Source organism: Convolutriloba macropyga, chromosome 11 (assembly GCF_964194025.1).
Source record: "Convolutriloba macropyga chromosome 11, txConMacr16.3, whole genome shotgun sequence".
Lineage (NCBI taxonomy): Eukaryota > Metazoa > Xenacoelomorpha > Acoela > Convolutidae > Convolutriloba > Convolutriloba macropyga.
In genome coordinates, this window is record NC_134478.1 from 24,752,125 (window position 1) to 24,769,391 (window position 17,267).

The 17,267-nt window shown below is 38.3% G+C and overlaps 1 protein-coding gene across 1 annotated transcript in view; it reads left to right on the forward strand.

Moving 5' to 3' along the window:
• The first annotated feature begins 540 nt into the window (after positions 1-540).
• LOC142349081 (uncharacterized) overlaps positions 541-17,267 on the forward strand; it is a 40,263-nt gene continuing 23,536 nt past the window's right edge. The window contains exons 1-4 of the mRNA XM_075400494.1: positions 541-725; positions 6,646-6,755; positions 8,457-8,618; positions 9,785-10,454. Coding sequence (XP_075256609.1) covers positions 685-725; positions 6,646-6,755; positions 8,457-8,618; positions 9,785-10,454 — 983 coding nt within the window. The 5' untranslated portion in view covers positions 541-684. The remainder of the gene's footprint in view (positions 726-6,645; positions 6,756-8,456; positions 8,619-9,784; positions 10,455-17,267) is intronic.

Sequence of the window (17,267 nt, forward strand, 5' to 3'; positions counted from 1 at the left end):
ATATGCGATATATATATCTGTGTCATGAGGTCGTAGTTTAGAATTTCCCCCCGATGTTGTTTGACTCCCCTCCCCTCCTCTCCTCTCCCCCACTCCCCAATACGTTATGCTCACTCCACCCCCACCCTCATATGTTATGCCCCCAGTACCCTAATGGATGTGTTCGATTGGTACGATTCGGAGAATATGAACGGTAACTTGTTTGCGTTGAATCCGGTGCGTTTTGGGGGTTGCTACCAATCTGCACGTAATAAGATGTGGGTCAGAAACGCAAAGGATTTCGGGTCTTTCCCATTATAGCCCCACCAGCTTAGTGGTCAGATAAGTTATACCCCCCATCATGGTAATTATATCATAATGGGGGGTATAATTTCATCGGCGGGGGGGGCTATAATGGGAAAGACCCAAGATCCCTTATTTTGTTCAAACTGCTCGGGTTATAAAATTTAGTCTGGTTGATGGCACCGAAGCCGGATAATAAAGAAAAAAATTTGCCTGTAAATACCGCGAGATGAGTTGATCGAGTGAGAAAAGGTACACGTGCGTGTTGCTCGTGACTCAGAGAACAATGCTCTTATGGTTGCAACAGTTACATAATAATGTGAGCACAACAGAAATTCGGCATTGGATCCCATGAGACAGAACTATTGCGAATTCTAAGTTAGTAATTAGTATTAAACAAAGATGCCGTCCAAGAAGAAAAGCCAACGCCAGGATGATGACAGGTCGCTGCATCCTGTAACTCACTCGGTTTGAATGTTAAATTTTGCCTCTTCGAATGTTTGAATGCTTGATTGGTTGATATAGAAAAAGAAAAAATGCATGCAGTAAAATTTCATACGATCAGTTGTTTTTACCACTCCAATATCCAGTTGGTTCACATAGCGCTGCTGAAAATTAGAAATTGGAATTTACTTCAGCCCATGGAAAAAATTTGCAACATTTTAAAAGAAATTGCACTAAATTAACCATTAGCTAGCATACAGTAACTTAGAGAAACGTGCATGCATAAGAGATAGGAAATGCAACAAAATTTCGTCCCCCTAATACGTTATGCACCCCTAATTACTGAACGCGCGCATAGTAAATTACAAAGTAAATCATTGGAATAGTATGACTCGTGCTGTTCAGTGTGAAAATATTAGGCTCAACTAAGCTTGGGGGGGGGGGGGGGGGGGGGAGGGGAGGGGGATACAAACGGAAAAGATCCGCAAAAATATATGCTCGAATAAACGTTGGATCTTTTCCGTTTGTGCCCCCAGTACGTCATGAGCCCCCCAGTTACAGAGCACGTGTCATTACATCGAAATTCTTTATGTAAAAATATGGCACGTGCGTCTAGGGTGAAAATAATATTCAAACACTAAACGGGGGGGGGGGGGGGGGCACAAACGGAAAAGATCCCAAAAAGTTCAGCGGCAGGAGTTACTTGAGCCCTTGGCGCAAAGCTTTTTGGGCCCAAATGCTAGGTAAATGTCTGCAATGGGTATGATTTATGTTTTTAGAGAATTAAGCGATTAAAATACGCCCCATTGTTCAGGAAATGGAGAAAAATTTGATAACTTTTGTGGTTTTTGAGGATTGTGTCTTTGAAAGTTTGAGAAATATCGGATCTATTGTGTCCCCCCCCCCTATGGAAGGAATAGCACGTGCGAATAGGGGCGTAAAAGATATAAGTCCACTAAGCTGGGGGGGGGGGGGGGGCAAAGCAGAATAGATCCAAAAACTACATACAGTACAAATAATTTTGTTCTTTTTAATTGCCATTAAGGATCTTTTCCGTTTGTGCCCCCCCAGTATGTTATGCGCCCCCCAGTTACAGAGCACGTGCCATTACATAGTAAATCACTATGTAAAAATATTGCACGTGCGTCTGGGGGGTGCAAATAATATGCGCCCACTAAGCTCGGGGGGCACAAACGGAAAAGATCCGCCATTAAGTCTATATGAAGCCGCATTTGTAGTCAACGGTTGTGCCACGAGAATATTACGCAGTATCTCAAAAACAGTTCATAGAACGTTGTAAGTTATACGGAAATTTTAAAAATCTTCGAGATTTCTTAGTGTTATTTTCCCTTCCTAACTCGTTTTGTATCGTTTGCACTGCTTGACCTATTATGGTGTAGGTTTATGTTGATGATAGGTGTATCACAATCTTGGAAAGGCATCACATAGTTCGTTGAGAAATTTAGCCTGCGGTTGCTCTAGTGAAAATATTTGATGAAAAAATCACATTTCAGACTCTGATTGTCTTCATTTTTGCTTTTTTATATTCCTTTCAAGTTGAGACCTGTAAAATGGTCCACGGTTCAACCAAGGGTTTAATGGCTGCGGCATTAGTGAAGTTTAATTTCGATTGGCTCTCGGAGTCTTCTGGTTATGATTTTGTTTCATCAAACAAAAATTTGAGATTGCTAATATATTTTTCCACAGCTTGCTAAACATTTTCCGCTACACTCTTTAGGCTAGTTTTGTTCTTCGCTAATTCCGCTCAAAATGTGGCCCTCCCAGCTAAGTGGTAAGCTCATTTATGGTAAAAAAATACTATAATGAAGGGCTATGATTTGATGGGAGGCTATTATGGGAAAGAACCGTGCCATTCAATCCGGCCTAAATTTTATTGGCATAGATACTAATCCCTGTATCCTCTGATTATCAAAACTGGGGTATATAAAAATTTCAATGAAAATAACCCTACTTTTTGCTGACATTTTTGCTAAAACATTTTTGTTTTATCTGTTCTTGTGTCAATACCAAACGTCATATTAATCCATGGCACTTTTTTTCCGGCCATCTGCCAGGTATGTTTATGATTCATAACCGTGGCTGAGAGAAGATCTCACTTTGCATTTAGCCAAATCCCTTCTGGGGCAGTCTCAAAACATCTTTACATCGACGTAAAAGACAGGGGTAAGGATCTATTGCCTATTTCATTTTTTCTTGTGAAATAATCTTTTTGTGAAAATTTCACAATCGATATTCCTTCGTGTCAAAAATTACATTTGTGGGTGGTTTTTGGTGATCGGTTATCAGTGTTTTTATCCACACAATTGTTTGAATTTGCTAATCCAAGTTGAATAAAAAACTCGGGTTGGGTTTCTTGACGTCTGAACTAACTTCAATTCGAGACATCAAACATTTTTTTGGAAGAGTTACTGTTTTTCTTCCAGGCTCAGACCACCCCATTATGCATTACTGCATTGTCATCCCACTCAATGCAAGGCCCAACGACTTGAAATTCGATTTCTCAGAGACGTTTGATTTATTCTTGACATCATTGACCATGTTGTGACTAGCGTCCAGACAATTGTCCACTCCTATCACCCAGCCATTCTTCTCGATTTTGTCTGCCTCAGCAACAGTGTTTCCCTGCTCATCCAACACAACCAACTATCTCCGAATAACTTTTTCTCCTTTCCACGCACGCCTTTATTATGGCTCGTCTCACATTGTTTCTTGGTGGTCAACAAGTCCTCGCTAAAATAAAATCTACTGTCGCTTCAAGCACCTCGTGTATTTGCGGATTTGGAGATGCAAACTTTTCGGACAGTATGAATTCCTTCAACTGCCCAATCAAATTAGAAATTTTGTTACTGCGTTGCCTCTCAACAAATTTCGACGGCCAATTCTTCTATAGCCTGTTTAAGCTAAACGTGTTCGTTTTTCGTAATCCGTTAATGGGTTGCGGCATCAATATTAGCTTATTGAGAAACTGTAGTTCGATCTTTGATTTAATAATAATCTTGCCTCAATCGACATAATTGCCTCAATGCCTCAGTGAGAAGTTTTGCTTTGCGGTTGCTCTACTGAAAATATTTGATGAAAAACAATCACATTTCAGACTTTGATTTTCTTCATTTTCGCTTTTTTTATTTTCTTTTGAAGTTAAAAGCTGTGAAATGGTCCACTTTTTCATCAAGGGGTTTAATGGCTGCGACTTTAGTGAAGTTTATTTTCGATTGGGTCCCAGAATCTACTGGTTATGATTTTGTTTCGTCAAGCAAAAATGTGATTTTGCTAATTTTTTTTCACGGCTTGTTGAACATTGTGCGCTGGACTCTTTAGGCTAGTATTGTTCTTCGCGCGTTCCGCTCAGAATGTTTTTAAACAACAGCGAAAAATTAATTTAAAGACTCTGTTCTGAAATACATTTTCGAAAATAGAAAGGCAACAAATTTATAATGTATGGTTTCAGAGGCCTCGAAAACGAACTTCGTTTCAAGTAGTCTATTGCGTCTTTCCCATAGTAGCCTTCCCAGCTTAGTGGTAAGCTCAATCAGTGTAAAAAATACCATAATTGGGGGCTATGATTTGGTGGCGGGCTATTATGGGAAAAAACCAATGTTATTCACCCGGCCTATTGTTTATTGGCATAGATTCTAATCCGTGTCTCCTCTGATTAAAAAACTGGGGTATCTACAAATTTTAATGAAAATAGCCCCACTTCTGACGTTTTGCTAAAACAATCAGGTTTTATCTGTTCTTGTTTCAATCCCAACCACTTCTATTTTCCCAACCAACTTCTTGTTAATCCTTGGGGGCTATTTTGCGGCAAGCTGCCAGGTGTTTATGATTCATAGACGTGCTTGAGAGAAGACCTCTCTTTGCATTTAGTCAAAATAGAGGGGATGAGGATGTATTGCTTATTTCATTCTTTTGTCAGAAACTAATTTTCCGATACAGTTATTGTCGAATTGGCTTTCGTTTTCATCGCCCGTACCGAACCTCCAGAGTAGATCAGAGCTGCAGCAGGGTAATTCCAGCGTTAGGTGCGCTCTCAGAGCTGAAACAGAGATCCCCCAGAGTACGAGACCTCTCAACTCTGGGTCTTGTCTTAACAGAGAAGAACACAGAGTAGATCTATTCTGGAATTTGCCTTATCAGAATAGAACCCAGAGTACGTCTACTCTAGAGTCTGTCTTGACAGAGCTGATCACAGAGTAGGTCCACTCTGGTGTCAGACTTGACAGAATTGATCACATAATAAAACTAAATATATTGCTATAATATATTCATTTCATAAAAATTATGTTTGAAGAAATAAATTTATCTAAAGAAAAGACCACTCCAAAAGTATAGCGAATGAAAAAAAAAACCCAACCGCTGTGAAAAAAAATTAGTATACCAGTAGTGCATGTTTCTGACTCAATGGATGAACTTAGACAGCTTTCCATTATAATAGTGTTACCCAAATATGATAACCAAATTTTCCTCTTAAGTGGACCAGCATTTTCTTTCAGCTCGACCCCTTCGGTTCTGATCAAATCCATCAGACTCTAGATGAGCCTCTGATCAGATTGTTGCTTTTTTGTTGCCTCTTAGCAGAGCCAACATCTCTGAACCAGCTCTGTCAAAAGTTGTCACAGAGTAGGCCTGCTCTGAGCCAGCTCTGTCAAGAGTTGTCCCAGAGTAGGCCTGCTCTGAGCCAGCTCTGTCAAGAGTTATTCCAGAGTAGGCCTACTCTGAGCCAGCTCGGACAAGAGTTGTCCCAGAGTAGGCCTACTCTGAGCTAGTTCTGTCAAGAGTTGTCCCAGAGTAGGCCTTCTCTGTCAAGAGTTTTTCCAGAGTAGGCCTACTCTGAGCCAGCTCTGACAAGAGTTGTCCCAGAGTAGGCCTACTCTGAGCCAGCTCTGACAAGAGTTGTCCCAGAGTAGGCCTGCTCTGAGCCAGCTCTGTCAAGAGTTATTCCAGAGTAGGCCTACTCTGAGCCAGCTCGGACAAGAGTTGTCCCAGAGTAGGCCTACTCTGAGCCAGTTCTGTCAAGAGTTGTCCCAGAGTAGGCCTTCTCTGTCAAGAGTTGTTCCAGAGTAGGCCTACTCTGAGCCAGCTCTGACAAGAGTTGTCCCAGAGTAGGCCTACTCTGAGCCAGCTCCGACAAGAGTTGTCCCAGAGTAGGCCTACTCTGAGCCAGCTCTGACAAGAGTTGTCCCAGAGTAAGCCTACACTGAGCCAGTTCTGTCAAGAGTTGTCCCAGAGTAGGCCTTCTCTGTCAAGAGTTGTTCCAGAGTAGGCCTGCTCTGGGTCCAGCTCTGTCAAGGATAACCCAGAATAGGGCTACCATGGGAGCTCTTCTGTAAAGGGTAACCACATACTTCTACTCTGGAGCTACTGACCTCTCAAAATGACCTGATCAGACTCTGATCCAGCTCTGAGAGTTTCCCTGAAATTACTCTGTTCCAATTCTGATCTGCTCTGGAGGTAAGGTACGGGCGCACAAACATCGTGTTTCCATTGAGGTGTGTGATTAAACTAATGATTTTTTTTGAGTTAATGATGGTAATTGTAGCCCAATAAAGGTTGGACTAGCCATTATAATCAGTAAACAAATCAAGCTTCTATCTTTTCATTGGTTGATAAATATGGAAAAGAATAAAATTTACTGCGTGCAGTATTTTTTTCTTTTCTAGATTTATTTACCAATCAAAAACTAGAAGCTTGATAGAAAACTAAGAGATGCCACAACAACCATTATAGAGAGGTGTAAAATTCTGTATTGTAGATGGTAAAAATCTATCATGGAAAAGGAAAAAAATAGCTATTAATAAAATGTAATAGTTATAAATTAATAAACCAACATTCATGGTAGAGGGATCATTACTTAGTAAGGGTTAAGCTTAGAAAGTAGCGATCTGTTCACTGTGGCAGTGACGATTTCTCAAGCACCCAATCGTCTTCAGAAGACGAAGTGAAACAAGTGTACAATTCGGAGGTGGACAATGTCGAAGGACCAGAAGACGAACAGACCGAGTCAATAAAGGAATGTACCCAGTTTACACATCCATTTAAACATCCTTTATACTCCATTCGCAATATTCCCCAGGCATAGACCTCGACTATGAAAAGACTTTAAAAGTCTAGTAGGGGGGCAATATTGACTATAAATACACGGTCGAGCTTCCTAGTTAAAATCGAGCTAATATCTTTTCATGGGTCGAGCTAAAGTCTTCTCATAACGAAGGAAGTCCAGCTAAGGTCTTTTCATGGGTCCACCATTAGTCATTTCATAAGCAACAAAGTCAAATTAAGGTCTTTCCATGGGTCCACCACTAGTCTTTTCATAAGTCTGTTTTTTAGAATTCGAAATTTTCAGAATTCGAAACCGGAGCAAGACTAAATAGGTTTGCACCAGAGCAGTCCAACTTAAAAAACAGTTGGAAAACTGCCAAAAACCTTAAGACTTTTGTCAAATCTTAAGATAAAGAGTATAAAGTGTAAGATATGTCAAATCTTAAGTTATGGCAGCTTGAGAATATTACCGCAATACTTGATTCAATGAAACTAGCTAGCTTAAGTGTATTGGTCCTAGTCCCATTAGCCATGATGAAATTTAGGCGTTACTCAGTTTGTTTTACCTTCCAAAATTATGAGCTATCTTTCTTAAAAAACAATGCAGGTTTTCGAGAGATTTGTGCTTTTTTGAATTGTAAACGGTGATGGGGCACACAAGCTGACTACGTTATATGCAATATTGCACTTAAAATGTTAATGGCAAAAAAACAGACTTATGAAAAGACCAATGACGGACCCATGGAAATATTTTAACTCAACTTTGTTTGCAAACATTGTGTCGAGCTTAAGTCCATCGCAAAATTTGGGTCGAGCTAAAGTCTTCTGTAAAATTTTGCGTCCAGCGCAAGTCTTTTGCGAAAAATCTGAGTCGAGCGAAAGTCCAGAACGTCTTAAAGTCGAACTATAATCTTTTCGTAGCTCAAATGAGTCGAGTATGGTCTTTTCATATTAAGTTTTGGTCGAGCATTGTCTTTTCATAAGTCTCTACCTAGACCTGGGTCGTGAGAAAACTGGGTCGTCTGTACCTAGCCCTGGGTCGTGAGAAACATGTACCTAGAGCTGGGTCGTGAGAAAAAAACTACCCTTGAAACTTTCACGGAAGTATTATGAGTTGTATGTGCTTTTTTAAGGATTAGTTTTGGTGGTTAAACAGATGTCATCGCGTAATCTGCGAAACAAGTTAGTGCATTGTGGATGCAATCTAAAAAATGCTCAGTCAAAACTATTGAAAAATTTTTGATATGCTGCTGCTGGGTGATTTTATGACCTGATTTAATTCTGCCCCCTCCCTTAGTGGGCATATAACTTTTATGCCCCCACCCCAACCCCCGGATTAGTGGGCATATAACTTTTTTGCCCCCAGGAACGTGCTATGTAACAATACATAATTTGCAATGGGAGCAAAAAAAACAGGGTGGGGGGACAGTGTAGATCTGATAAATTTACGACAAAGTACTTTATTAAATTTTATTCTTCAAAAAGTGTGAGCTTGCTAATAAGATCTAATTAAAATAATAGCTGCTACGATCTAATTTTTTTTTGCAAATTGCGGGTAGAAAACTGCTTAACCACAAAAATTGGTAAGTGCCTCTACGATTACTTCTACACAAGCAGATATCTTTTATAGTATTATTTTTTTGGGGTGAAAACTGGGTAAATCCATGACCAGGATGAAGATGATGACGACATTGACGGCGAGAAGGAAGGTGAACAGAGTGAGTTCTACGATGTCGGAAGTCGTGATCTGAACGAGGACCAATCACGTGATGACAATGAATACTCGGATCCGGATGAATACGAAGACGAGGTTGTGTTAAATGAAGAAAAAGGTTTAAAAATTGACGTATTCAATTTTTCAAGTTTTTGTCAGCTAAACGTTAGATTGTTTTCCGTTCATAGCGTATATCTCTAATAATTACCCTCCAAAATAATTGGGTCTTTCCCACCCATGAATAGCAACCCCCCCCCCCCCATGAAATTATAGCCCCCCATTATGGTATTATTACAATGATTGGGGAGGCTATAGATTATCTGACCACTAATTGGGGGGGGGGGGGGGGGTATAATATAATGCGAAAGAGCCAATAATTTTGCGTCAAATTTGATTGAAAAATGATTAGAGTTTGGTACTCAAACGGACACGTTACCATGATTAAAATGTAAATATGTCAGCAGGGTAAAATCGGAAAATGCGCTTTAAATTTTAATCAAAGGCTCCATTTGAAGCTTCATTTTTTGAAAATAGAGGTTACCAATTGCATTAAAGAGAACTGTGTAAAAGTAAAGTCCTGATTAAAAATAGTTGATGGTTTCAGAAAAAAACCCAAAGCAGTGAGATTTGCGATAAATCTTTGGTTCTTTCCCATTATAGTCCCCCATCACGAAATTATGGCCACACCCCAGTATGGTATGTTTAACACGATTTTTTTTGGGGGGGGGGGGGGGGGGAGGGCTATAGGTTATCGGGGGTGGGGAAGTTTTTAGTAGCCAGCTGGCAAAGTAGCCACGGCTGTATTTTGTATGCAAAGTTTTTGCTTGGTCATTTTGTTCCAGAATATTCCTTTGCTCTTTGACTCTTCATCAGAATAAACGGGATAAACTGATAAATCCCGAGGACAATAATTCTCTGTGTGGCTATCTGCCCCCCCCATTCCATCCAGCACCCGTATTGCGTCCGGAGATCGCGATCCGGAACTTTTGGGACTCATCAAACTCCTGGGTGAAGCAGGGTAGAATCAAGCCCTGCTTGTCCTTCGAGAGCAATTCGTCCGACTTCAGTCGGTTATGTTTGTTGCAGAAAATATGATCTGCTTCGCATTTACGCTTATGATTCGCATCATGTAAGTTAAGACCCTGGCGTTAACTTTTATGCCCTGTAAGCTGTCAGCGAAAGCAGAAAATATTCTTTCTTGTCTCTTTTGCTTTTCCCCGATGCCATACATTTTCATTTAACATAAAAAATTGCTCAAATTAGAACTGTCAATTTTGTAACAAGAAGGCGAAGATGCGGATGAAGGAACAATGGATGACGACGATGAATTCGAAGACGCAGAAGAGGAATCGCTTGATCCCGATATGGACGACGACTATGTTGATGCTGATCAGGATCTCAAACCAACCAGCGAAGTCAAAACCCGCTCCATTGACAACAGAACTCGGTCAAAAGTCAGCAGTGGAATGCAATCTGCAAGCCAACAATCCAAAAATCAAAAATCCAGAACATCTAGTCAACTTGACACCGTAATATCAGGTTCCAAAGCTCAAAAATCTAAGACGTCAAGTCAGTTCCGTGAATCAGGAATGTCAGGATCCAGAGCGACAGGATCTAGAGACGCTTCGAAGGTTTCTGGAGATCTAGGATCGGGCCAAAATGTCTCTAATTCAAGAGTAAGGTCTGTAAATGTCAACAAAGGAAGCCAACGCAAAACTTCAAGAAGTTCGGGAACTCAAACAGAAATGACAACAAGCGTTGATCAAGGAACCACAACACAAGCAACTGCAGAACCAACTGTTCAAGATGTCGATGGAACTGCATACGGAAACGCAACTGAGTTGCAAACGAAAAGCGGCATTTCTGGAGCTGATCAAGGTGCATCAACTAGTGCCTCGCGATCAATCGTTGCCACTCAGCAAGCACCGACTAGGGATTCCACTGCGTTGACAGCGTTGGGATAAAAGCGTTTTGTGCAAAGAGTTCAATTTCTCAAACTTAAGCATAACAAGGACAAAAATTTAGAAAAATCATAGTTTTGATCGTTTGATCAGAACTCTTGATTCAAAGCAGGGATGAAAAAGCTGAATTTTTGGGGGTACATATGTACTCATTAATATAAAACATAGCTGGATAGAGTGCAAGACACAGAAAACTTTGCCAGTGGTAAAATTGTTTGTATTTCAAGAAGACCAATTAAACCGCCAGGCGGATGATCAGTTAGTGCATTTTTTCTGATAAAACAAAAAATGGAGATTTTTGATCAAAGGTTTCAAAAAATACAATTTTAAAATTTCACTTCTAAAATGGTATTAACCATTTGTTGAACAATTAGCTGAACAATATCCACTGGTACGATAACAAAAACGCTTACTATTTGATATGCGGAAACAATAAATATACTAAAATTGATGATTCAATATTCAAAAATGTAGCCATTCCATTTTCTAAGACAATTGAAGTTAGTTTTTCAACAGTGATCAGATATTAGTGTTAAACGTGCTTATCCTGAAGTTCGTTTTTTGAAATTATTATCTGTGAAAATAATACCCTTTTTCAATTAGTTTTTGAAAAGTTTTAATTTTGTCTAGTTTTAGATTGCTTTAGTAGGCTACACAAGCTATGAGCAATTATTTGATGTAATATTTGGGTAAAATATCAAGCATTGGGGACTAATTATTTTTTTTTCAAATTTTGGCCTTATCTTCTATACCAATACTGCGTTTTTCTTGCTTAGGGGTATATTTTTTGAAGAGATTTTAATGCAGAACATGGAGATTTTTGCTATGATCATTTGGATCCTACTCTAATGGCCTGTCAATAAAAAAACAGTCGTGATCTTGGCTTGATAGTTCCTATTTTCAGAAACAGGTTGAAACTTTTTACTAATCATAATTTACTCTTTTATACTCTTTGTTATCCAGAGTCAGTTCGGTATCACACCAGAACTACACTGAGCTGGGTTCCATGGCAAATCGTTACTGAATCCTTAAAAAACACCATGCAAAATTGGCTTACCATGTATCTGTTCATGTCAAAATTTACCATTTACAACAGCCAAAATATCATTACTTATGAGTCATTGGATGGGCCTTGGTTGAGAAAGGTTGAAATCTTCATGCATATTAACTGCTTAGACTTAAATGCTGACTGCCACTCAGAAGGTCAGATTTATTGGCCGACTGCCTTTCATTTGGTCATAATTATTTGCCCACTGAAACTCCACTGGCAAGATTTAATTGCCGACAGCCACACAAAGGGGCAGATTTTATTTCCGTATGTCAGTAAATTGGCCAGATTCAATTGCCAAATACTTTTCAACTGGACACAATTCATTGTGGACTGCCTCTCAACTGAATGTATTTAATTGCCGACTGCCCTTCAACCGCCGATTTGTTTGCGGTCTACCTTAGAGCTACCGCTTGGAATTTCAGGAACACAATCGAAAACCACCTCAACTTGAAGATGACCATGAACAACAACACTCTCACAAAAACAAATCTACGCACACAATCTGAATTACACAACCTTTTGAAGACCCTGGATCGTACTTAAAATAAATAATTCTGATAAAATACTCGCTCCTCTACCCCCGACGGCAGCCTTCAACCCGGAACCTCATTCCCTGGACTGCTTCCCAGACCCGAAATTAATTCATTCATGGATGTGAGGCGGTCACCAGCTTTACAATAAGTATTATGGCCTCTTTTTGAAATTTGCCAAAACTAATTGTCACTCTGCTTTAATCTGTACATTCTGATTTCAGGTAAGGCTGACACGCGCGCTCTGTCTAGAGTCAGTTCAGTCAGTGGCAAAGTTTGTCCATAGCCAAGGCTGCCGGCCGAAAGTTCTTGCCAGAAGTCATGCAGTCGGATATAGATCTGAGCAGACGTAATTGGTTTTTTTTTAAATTTCATTTGCGTTTATTCATTGATGTTTGCAATGCACTTTAATTTATTAACTGCTGAATACCTTGTTTGTCAACGCTGGGTGTCCTTGAGAACTGATGCATCTTTCTCTGAGAAAGATCTGTTTCATATCGCTCTTTGTTATCAGTAATTGTTCCTCTCGCAGAAATATAATACAGAGCAATTGAAAGAAAAAATTAAATCAAGCCTTTGAGGAAACTCTGCTTCTTTTTTATTGTTTCAATATTTGTTTTATTGCATTATTGGCAGTTTCCTTCTTACTTTTGGAATCAGATAACTTTTTTAAATTTTCATGTGGACAGACTGATGATTCAGCCAAGACAAATTTTTGAGCACGCCACAACTGAAAGCTAGTTCGTAAGCACTCAATTTTGTTTCACAGTTATCTGTTTTTGTGAGTAATTTGAATCAGCGTTTCGGGTTTTAAATTAACCATACGCAAATGGAAGCCTCTACAATTGAAACTTCAGAAGATCAAAACTAACTAAAAGGAAATCAATCAACTTCAACAAGTTCGTTTCAGAAACCAATACAGAAAATGCAATGTCAAATATACGAACTGAATCTAGGAAAAGCTCTCTAAAAATGACAATAAGGTAACTTGGAACTGAGCAAAAAATGCAAGAAAACGTTCGGCTCCAAAAGAAAACAGCCATAAATATACGTTGGATATTCTTAACACATAAATCGACGCGCGGCGGAGCGCAAATGTTCTGTATGATTCTCTTCTATTTTCCAAATCAAGTGATTTCATATTATCTCTATAATGTCTTGGCTGAGGACAAAAGCAAAGGAAAAACTGTTGGTGCAAAGAAACAAAGAGTGCCGTCTTCTGAATTTCAGCTACGCCAAAAGTGAGACCAAAGGTTTTCAATTGGTAAAGCCAGCTCTACCGTTTCCTCTGCTAGTTCCCCTCTTCCACTTGAACACGGTTGCAGCTTAGGTGGTCTCGAAATAAGTCCATTCTCAGTAAGTTACGTAATATCTATCCTGGTTATATGAATAACATAGGTAAGAAAACTACTTGCAGTTCAGTTGAAAGAGTAACCTCAAGGTAATTTATTTTCGTAATTATTAAAAAAAATAATGTATCCGAGTTTCACTTTCCAAAATGAATTTAAGCAAAATACTAACAGTATCTCAATTGGTCTTGCATTTACAAAATTCCAAAGTAATGAATATCTCAGTAAACTAACTGCCATCCAGTTTTTCATCTAGGATTAAACTTCTCAAATTGTTTTGCTCTGGCTGCGTCCTCATTTCCAATCAGGCAGTCTTTCTCAATCCTGTTCACAACTTTGCCCTCCTGAGCTCTCTCTCTCTCCAAAACCCCTAAAACTCTACTTCTAAATATATACTCGGCCAACACGCTTTTATCTCAAGAAAACAAACCTCAATTCTTTAAGTAAACAATGCATCTTGCATTTGAAATCAGGCGCAATCCGTAAAAGGGCTTTCTTTACTTAGCAAACAAATCCATCTCAAATTATGCTCTGTCAGTCAATTGCTGCCAGCCATTGTTCAACTCTTATTGCTTCACTTTCGCTATCAAAACCAACTAGCTATAATAAATCCCTGTCAAAAGCCATCTGTTAAATACATAGCATAACCTTATTTCAGTACTACTAGAAAATATTTTTCCTAATTTTGAGACCTTTTCAGGCTATCCATGCAGTTCAAAAAATTCGGAAAGAACAATTTTCCAAAAAACCAAACTTCCAGTTCGTGTAAAAAATTAAAAAAGGCCATATCTCTTGATTTATAGTTCAAAATCTCATCGTGTATAATTAATTAGAAACACTATGGTAGGAAAAAATTACCAGCCGAAAATTATGTTCCCAGAAATATCCGTTGCGAGTTGAATCCATTTTTAATGTTTTAAAGGAGTCGTGGATGCCAAAAGCCAAAATATCCGACTTCGTCAAAACTGACAATGTTCGATGTTTTTATTATCACTAAATGTCTCATTCATCTCATTATTATCCTTTCAATATCGTTCGGTTGCTTAAAATGCATTGTTTTTGGAAATCGGGTCATCCTGAGGCATCAACCTCCGGTCAAATCCAGAAATTGAAAAAAAAACACGTTTAGAAAGCCTTAAAAAAGTAACGCTAAATTTCCAAAAATCAGAAGGCTACTCCCTTTTACGTCCAGCAGCACCGGATTGCGGTAGTTGCGAAGGATACATGGGGGTCAGCGACGGCTTCGAATTTGGTTTTTGCGTACTTTATTTAGCCTACCTACTCAGTTTCATGCACTTGGGGCAACAGCTCTCCTGGAAATAATTTTCTCCATATCAGGTGCTAATAATTGTCACAAGAAACAATTTTTTTTCTCCCTTGGAACAACTTCAATTCTGTTAAATTTCTTCTCTGGTACTGCAATAGATAAGACCACATGCCTATTTGTTCGTTTTGAACCTACTTTGGCCCATAATTCTTAGTCCAACACTTAATTTTTTACTTGAAATATCAAAAAGCTTCAACTTGAATCTCGTAGCTACTATTAATTTGGAACCCGGTAAGAGAATGGTGCCCGATAGTTTTCCATGCGAAAATGACCAGTGGGAACTACAATCTTGCAATGTTTGACATAGCGCCGCATTGTTCTACCCAAACAATCACGCTCGAACTCTGTATCTCTTGTTCGTTTTTCCTATGCTAATACATCGAAAATGCAACAAATTGCGAAATACTTTGTGGTCGCAAGAGTGTCCTATTTTTAATCGCGAAATTGGTATACAAGCTGTGTATCCCATTTTTCGCGCGCTATGTAATACGTATCTGTTTGATTTATGTATATCTTTTTTCGCACTCAACGTAACTCGATTTTGCAATGAATGTATTCAGTTTTTGCATTGAAGGTATCTAGAATCTTGAATTAAGCTTAACTTAATACGCGTTTTTGAGCAATTGGTTTAAAGATTTTTTATTTGATGGTAATTAAGGGATTAGAAGTTATTTACAGGTTAATAAAATACCCAATCGTAGCATTTTCATGGTTTTTCAGGCTTTTGTTTGTATTTCAAGCTTCATCGTTTCGAACTAATGTTATAAAGATTTGACAAAAATTTTTTTGAAAAATCCCTCAGTTTCAATTTCGAGTGATGGAAAATAAAATTACCATCAATTGATACTCTTGATCGTAGCCTCTTTTATTCTAAAAAATTTTTGAGGCTTTTATTTGTATTCAAGCATTCAATTGTTTTCAGATAATTATATGAAATTTGACAAAGGAAATAATTTATGAAATATCCCTCAGTTTCAATTTTGTGGATCAACTGAATTTTTTGATCATTGCCCCGCTACTTCCGTAAATTTTCATAAACTATAAAACAAATCTATTTTCTTCTATAAACAAATCTCATAAACATTAAAATCAGAAGCAGATATTTACAAATGCTTACAGATATTTACAACAAGGAACACAATTGAAAAAAATTATTTTTTTTCATGTTTTTTAATCCTACCTTTAAATCACTTGAAAAGCTTCAAACAACTTTTGCATGTTCAAATAATAAAGCTTCAAATCAGTTTTGCATGCTCAGTTAAAAAGGCTTGAAATGTAGAGCTCAAAAGTGCGTTTAATTAAGCTCAGTTGCGGATTAGAGATAGATTTAATGCGAAAAATAGATACCTAAAAGAGCGAAAACGTGCTACAGGACTTTTCAACTATTTTACAGTTGTAAAGTATCTCAGTTTCGAAAAACTGGTCTAACCACTTTTGTGAAAAATAAGATAGCTTGTCTCCTAATTACTTTTGTGAAAAAATCTTGTCTCCTAATTTCGTTCATTTTATGTATCTATTTTTCGAACGATTTTGACTAAGGGAGAGTTTTATGGGGAATACCTCTGCGGCGTTATGGAAAGAAATTGTGCAGAGAGACACACAGTGCGGTGAGCGGGAGTCATTGCCTCGGTGGTATTTCCAAAAGCAATAAAACGCACTTCAAAATTAATTTCTGGTTCTCGTCAAACTACCTAGTTCTTTTTGGAATTTAAGTTCGATCTGTTGTGGTTGTCTTAAATTAACTTAGTCTGATCACAGAATTGGAATTGGAGTCAGATAATGTACTCACCAGTGAGTCATTTTGACTAAGTAAAACTAACTTCATTCATTAGAGGACTTCTGAACTTGCCTATTTGATTATCTTGACCGAACGCTTTTCGTAAAGACAGCAAAATAAGGAAACATGGAGTAATTTCTAATGATAAAACGAAAACCATTCCAGTTATCAATTGAGAAATTTTGATCGCAATTGGAACAAGATTTTTCCTGCTCTTTCATCTTAAAACGTTCAATAAAAGTTTTTCTCTTCGTCGAATTCTACCTTCATTGTGGTGGTAGCATTTGCGAAGTTTCGTCTGATGATATGAAACTTGGCAAACTCATTTCAACTCATTTGTTTGAAAGCTCTCTGTGCATAATTGGCAATTTTAATTTACCCGATACAGATTGGAATAATACGATGAGTAATATTTGCAGAGATATTGCATGTGAACGTTCTTAATTCATATACTCTGACTCCCCTGATATCAAATATCAGAACACACACATGCACTTTTTAGGCTATTATCACAGTCTGTTTTTTATTGGAATTGTTTGCAGCGTAGAACATGAATGACATGAAGTTGAGAAATTAATTTTCCAAGAAGGCAAGAAGATGGAGATTTTTGGAACAGCTTGATTAGGAGAGAACTGAACTTCAGATCAGGATTAATAGCTTAAATTGATGATTCTATGCTCATTGTCCATGAAAAAAGTTAGAATACTCAAATATCTCTGTACGATGACTAAGAGATTGAATCTCATGTTTAGTCATTTTTGTGCAACTGCCA